Source organism: Myotis lucifugus, unplaced genomic scaffold, assembly GCF_000147115.1.
Source record: "Myotis lucifugus unplaced genomic scaffold, Myoluc2.0 scaffold_29, whole genome shotgun sequence".
NCBI classification, from domain to species: Eukaryota; Metazoa; Chordata; class Mammalia; order Chiroptera; family Vespertilionidae; genus Myotis; species Myotis lucifugus.
In genome coordinates, this window is record NW_005871077.1 from 8,869,812 (window position 1) to 8,876,470 (window position 6,659).

The 6,659-nt window shown below is 45.0% G+C and overlaps 1 protein-coding gene across 1 annotated transcript; it reads right to left on the bottom strand.

Annotated features, from left to right (window-relative positions):
* Positions 1-4,154: 4,154 nt before the first annotated feature.
* Positions 4,155-4,550, bottom strand: PSMG3 (proteasome assembly chaperone 3). The gene is given in 3 exon segments (XM_014453994.1): positions 4,155-4,347; positions 4,349-4,523; positions 4,526-4,550. Coding segments are annotated over 3 exon segments (393 nt in total).
* Positions 4,551-6,659: the final 2,109 nt, after the last annotated feature.

The window sequence follows — 6,659 nt, forward strand, 5'->3', positions numbered from 1 at the left end:
AAAAAAAGATGTATACTCTGGGTCAGTCCTAGACCTAGAAATAACTATCAATTCATGATTAATTAGTACTTCTACTGGGCAGATTAATACTCTTATCATATATAAGCAATAGCATTTCTTAGAGAAGTGGCTGATTCCAGGTCTGGGGCAGGGAATATACAAGATGAGCAAGTAAATAACTTACCAAAAGTTATATCAAAAGGAACTTCGAGAAGAGGCTAGTATGGGTAAAATACAGCACAACCTCAGTATTGACAAGAATGATAGCAGCAGTGGGTTGGAGTATATCAAACATGTATAAATCAATGATGTCATAGTAATATAACTAAAAGATTCTTTTAGTGGTGCGGGTAAAAAAAAACCTGATGATTATGAAAACTAGTAAATTAAGGAGAAGAATCAAGAACACATGGTTCCTCAGAGGAATGTACATCCTGTGTCTCTGGGTCATCAGATACTTGATGAGGGCCAGTTTCTCTCTACAGAAGTATTCTTAGATGAAAGAGAAATGATGGAATTAGAACATGATTTTGCAACCCCAAATGAAGTAATGGATCCAGATAATAATCACTGATGGCAGTTAACATTAAAACATGAGAAACAACCTAATATGATGCTATGTCTTTTGATGGAAATATATACCACCATCTATGAAGTATATTTGCCAAAAAAATGGAACCTGAACTTGATTAAATATTTAGACTTCATTACCAGAAATACATGGGACAGAACAATATTAAATGACACCACATAATCAGCAAAATCCAAAACGTGAGAAATTTTACAGGTCATAAGATAAGGCTTTTTCAATAAATACATTGCAAAGAAAAATAAAGAGGGGAAAAGGGAAACAATCAGATTTAAAAATGACTCAGGAGACACATCAATCATTTGCAATGTCTGGTTCTTGTTTATATTCTAATTTTTAAAAACTGAAAAAATCATTTGAGACAATTCAGGGAATTTGAACACTAATTGGATTTTTGGTGGTATTGAGGAATTAGTGTTCAATTTATTTTTGATGTGTTAATAGTGTGGTTTTTAAAAAATCCTTTTAGAGCTTGTACAGAAGTATCCTATCTAATAAAAGAGAAACATTGTAATTAACTGTACCTCCGCTACCCTTCCCATTGGCTAATCAGGGCGATATGCAAATTAACTGCCAGCCAAGATGGCGGCCGGCAGCCAGGCAGCTTGAAGCGAACATGAGGCTTGCTTGCTTCAGTCACAGAGGAAGCCAACGTTCCCCGCCTGCCTTGCAGGCCTCTGAGCTTGCAGTTTGAAACATTGTTACAAATATAGAAGCTAAACAAAACCCCAGAAACCTGCTTTCAGCCAGCCGGGATCTCAGAGCTGGAGTTGAAACAGTGTTTCGATGATAGAATCCCAACAAACCAGATACCTGCTTTCAGCAGCCGAGGCCTCAGAGCTGGAGCCAAGCCTCAGAGCTAAAGCTGGCCCAGAATAAAAAAAAGAAAAAGAAAAAAAGGAGCAGTTGGGAGCTTCAGTCACCCGCCAGCCTGAAAACAGCCCTCAGCCCCTCACCCAGACTGGCCAAGAACCCCAGTGGGGACCCCCACCCTGAAGGGGGTGTGAACAGCTGCAAACAGCCATCAGCCCCTCACCCAGGCTGGCCAGGCACCCAAGTGGGACCCCCACCCTGATTCAGGACACCCTTCAGGGCAAACCAGCCGGCCCCCACTGGTGCACCAGGCCTCTATCCTATATAGTAAAAGGGTAATATGCCTCCCAGCACTGGGATCAGCATGACAGGGGGCAGCGCCCAAACCCCCTGATCGCCCTGTGGCTCTGTGTGTGACAAGGTGCGGTGCCCCAACCCCCTGATCGGCCCTGCTCTGTGTGTGACAGGGTGCGGAGCCCCAACCACCGCCCCCCACAGGACCTGCTCTGTGTGTGATGGGGTAGAGCCATAACCTCCCCATCGGCCCTGCCCTGAGTGTGACAGGGTGCGGCGCCCCAACCCCCTGATCCGCCCTGCTCTGTGTGTGACAGGGGGCGGTGCCCCAACTCCCCTATTGGCCCTACTCTGTGAGTGACAGGGGGGAGCTCCTCAACCCCCTCATGGGCCCTGCTCTGTGCGTGACAGGGGGGAGCTACCCAACCCCTGATAGACCCTGCTCTGTGCGTGACAGGGTATGAAGCCCCAACCCCCCTGATGGGCCCTGCTCTGTGAGTGACAGGGGGCAGCACCCCAACCCCCTGATTGGCCCTGCTCTGTGTGTGACAGGGGGTGGCGCCGCAACCTCCCCATCGACCCTGCCTTGAGTGTGACAGGGGCCGGTGCCCCAACCCCCCAATCGGCCCTACCCTGAGTGTGACTGAGGGTGGCATCGCAACCTCCCGATCCGCCCTGCTCTGTGCATGACAGGGGGCGGCGCCCCAACTCCCCAATCAGCCCTGCTCTGAGCTCGACCAGGGACTGCACCTAGGGATTGGGCCTTCCCTGTGCCACCTGGAAGCAGGCCTAAGCAAGCAGGTCGTTATCTCCTGAGGGTTCCCAGACTGCGAGAGGGCACAGGCTGGGCTGAAGGACCCCCCTCCCCCCCGAGTGCACAAATTTTTGTGCACCGGGCCTCTAGTTTACATATAAAATCATATTGTTATGTCTAAGATTTGCCCCATACTAATCTAGTAGAGTTTGAATGGGTGGGGAGGGGACCAATAGGTAAAGATGAATGAGTTTGGTCATGAACTAGTAAATGTGGAAGTTGGGTGATGCGTATGTGGGGGGTTATTATACTATTCTTTTTGCTTTTGTATATGTTTGAAATGTCTCATAGTAACACAGAGCAGGAAATAATTTAACCCAGAGAATAGATTGTGGTAATTTCAGGCCCAGAGGGAAGAATGCTTCTCTGGATCTCTCAAATCATACACAAGTGACCAAATGGTCGGCCTTTGCTGGCATCCCTGCTTAGAAAAGTTGTCCTTGACAATCTATTTCATTCTGCAGTTCAGTATTATTCTCCTGATTCTTTAAAAATTGGTGTTTGTGACCACCTGCACTACTCTGGGCAAACCCCACAGGAACTGCACTGTTAATCAAGAGTGCTAAAGTCTTGCAGTCATTGATTCTTCTGGACTCTGTTAAGTGCTATTGATTCCTGCCTGCTGCTCTGTGATCTTCCTAAATGCCCTTTGGCCTGTGTTTCCTGTCTTTCGAGGAGCTCTCAATTTCCCAGTTGCAGGGAATGAATGTAGTACAATGCCTAATAAAATGTACTTAACAACAATAGGTTCAAGGTTGGCTCCTGCTGCAGAAGAGTTGTCTTATCTGCTTTCAGCATCACTTTACCTGTGGTACTTATCCAGACTTGTTAAAGATTTTCAGAGCAATTGGTTTTTAAGGTGTCCCCGCTAACCCTGCCTCTAACTTCATAGGTGACCTTTCTCCAGGCTGGATTATTTATGTGTTTCTTGCAGTCTCACTAGGGAAGTGTTTTTGCCTCCAAATAAAGACTACTGTCTCCTATTATGACCTCAAATACCCTGAAAGCTTCAGTTTCGTTAACTTGCTTATAGTACTTATCTCAGGAGGGTGTTTTGAAGAGTAAAAGAGGTATTATGTATATTCTTTACACATAGTGACTTCTCATAACATAGTAGTTATTCATATATTATTTAAAAATTTAATCACAATATATAGTAATACTTATTTTTTAAAATAGATTTTTAAAATTGATTTCATAGAGGGAAGGTGATAATCATTGATTGGATGCCTCCTGCATGCCCCACACTGGGGATCGAAACTGCAACCTGGACATGTGCCCTGACCGGAATTGAACAGTGACCTCCTGGTTCATAGGTCAACGTTTAACCATTGAGCAACACTGGCCTGGCAGTAATATTTATTTTTAATTCAAAAACAATTTTCTCCAAAAGCTGGTACTAAATATTGAGGGTCATTACTCATTCTTTCAATTATCAAATATATGCACCAAGTTGGACCCTGATGAGAATGATTTACGACTCTCCCAACACGTAGTCCACATCCTCCCTCCATTCATGGATGGTGTCAGAGGCCAACAAAAAGTCTGTGGGAGACATGCACATCTCTTCTGGTTTCCAGAGCTAGAGCTAGAGAGAGTTCCTCCTGACTGACTGTAGGAAGTTCTTCAAATCAAGAGAGTGTCTCAGTTTCTAATTGGCTCTGCTAAACTGCAGGTGTAGCTTCTAACTCCAGGGTCACCACACCTAGTATATACCTCCTTCAAGGCCTTCAGCTGCTCAATTATTCTGTCCTTCATGGCCATGGCAAGGAGGGCTGCACTGTTTCCAGCTTCTTGAGACACAAATGTCACCAGGTTTTTGCAAAAACTTGGGAGACTCGTCCTGCCTGAGAAGAACTTTAGTAATGAGAATGGGCTTGCTGATGTCACTGGCCACATTGCTGGGTTCCAGGGAGACCAGGGTACCCATCTTCTGGTTCAACATCACCAGGATATGACTGCTGAAGGCTGAGCAGAACATCTGGGTGGGGACCCCAGGCATCACCTCTGTGTTGATATCACCAAGGGTTTGCCTTCCATGGCTGAGTCTCTTCAATGGCACCTGGAACTTTCTGAATTCATTGATTAGACATATACTAGTACACTGACAGGCCAGCAAGAAAGGGTGATGTCAAACTACGTTTGTCTCTAGAGGCAGGTGAGGGGCCTCACTCCCTGCTGAAAGCAGCACCTCAAACATGCTCACAGGGTTGCTGAAGCACTGGGTGGCCCATCCCCATCAGACAGCCTTTAGTGATGCCACCACCTCTGGTATGGAAGCAAGCTCTGCTGGTGAGCAAACCTGGACCAGAGCAGGAGCTTTCACCCTAATGCTGCTCTGGTCTGCCCACTGAGGTTTTATTTTCTGCATTTGGGGAAACAACCAATCCCACAGAGAAGCAGCACCACCTCCAGGTCAGACAGAGACCCTGAAGGTTGTGGGGCAGTGGGTGGCTAAGACAGACTGCAAGGATATTCACCCACCACCATCCCAGTTGCGCTCACTCCTTGTAGTCATAATTATTATAGTGAAGGCATCTAGAGCTTATAGCAGTTCATACATGCATCTATTATAACAGTTAATACTTTGTTGCCAGAGCTGACCAGCAGACCCTGAGCAATGGATGAATGATTACTCTGACACGGGATTGCTGTGAAACAGAGAGCTAAGGGGCTGCCTGGCGAAAGGAACCAGACAGCCCTGTTCACGTGCCTCTTCAGGCTTTTATTGTAACAGCAGTTTGAGATAAAGTTTATCTTTTAGATACAATCAGTAGAGTAAGTAATCTTGGGAGGACAAATGTGTCTTCAGTGTCCTTTAAGCAAGGACACCTAAAGATTAAGCATAAAGATTCTGGTAAACACCCAAGGGTCCTCACATGCACAGACTTGTTTGGAAAGATCAAGGAACAATTAGGGGCAGCCGCCTTGGCCAACTCCCCTAAGTCGAAATTCCCAGAAACAGGGGCAGGCTGCCTTCAGCCAACTTCTCTTTTTGGAATTTCCTTCTTACAAATTTTCTAACCAAGTTTCCCATGCTTCCCTATACTTTATACTGTAACTCTTTCTTTCTTTCTTTCTTTCTTTCTTTCTTTCTTTCTTTCTTTCTTTCTTTCTTTCTTTCTTTCTCTCTCTCTCTCTCTCTCTCTCTCTCTCTCTCTCTCTTTCTCTCTCTTATTTAGATCTTTATTTTTCTCTTTATTGATTAAGGTATTACATATGTGTCCTTATCTCCCAATTGTCCCCCCATCCCCCTGCTAGTGCCCTCACACCCTTAATGTCTGTGTCCATTGTTTAGACTTATATGCATGCATACAAGTCCTTTGGTTGATCTCTCCCCTTTCCCCCCACCCTCCCCTATCTTCCCTCTGAGGTTTGATGGTCTGATCAATGCTTCTCTGTCTCTGGATATATTTTTGTTCATTATATTACACAAATGAGTGAGATCATGTGATATTTATCTTTCTCTGACTGACTTATTTCACTTAGCATAATGCTCTCCAGGCCCATCCATGCTGTTGCAAATGACAGGAGTTCCTGCCTTTTTATAGCAGTATTCCATTGTGTAGATGTATCACAGTATTCTAATACACTCATCTGCTGATGGGCACTTAGGCTGTTTCCAAATCTTAGCTATTGTAAATTGTGCTGCTATTAACATAGGGGTGCATATATCCTTTCTGATTGATATTTCTGTTTTCTTGAGATATATTCCTAGAAGTGGGATTACTAGCTCAAATGGGAACTCCATTTTTAGTTTTTTTGAGGAAACTTCATACTGTTCTCCACAGTGGCTACACCAGTCTGCATTCCACCAGCAGTGCACAAGGGTTCCTTTTTCTTCGCATCCTCGCCAGCACTTGTCACAAGTTGATTTGTTGATGACAGCCATTCTGACAGTTGTGAGATGGTAACCCATTGTTGTTTTCATTTGCATCTCTCAGATTATTAGTGACTTTGAGCATCCTATCTAATAATAGACAAACATGGTAATTGACCGTACCTTCACTAAGCCTCTCATTGGCTAATCAGCGTGATATGCAAATTAACTGCCAAAAAAGATGGCGGCTGAATTTGCATACTGCAGGCAGGGGCGAATCAGTGCATCTGGCTGCCTGCCGCATCCGGGACTGCTATCTGCGACCCGGG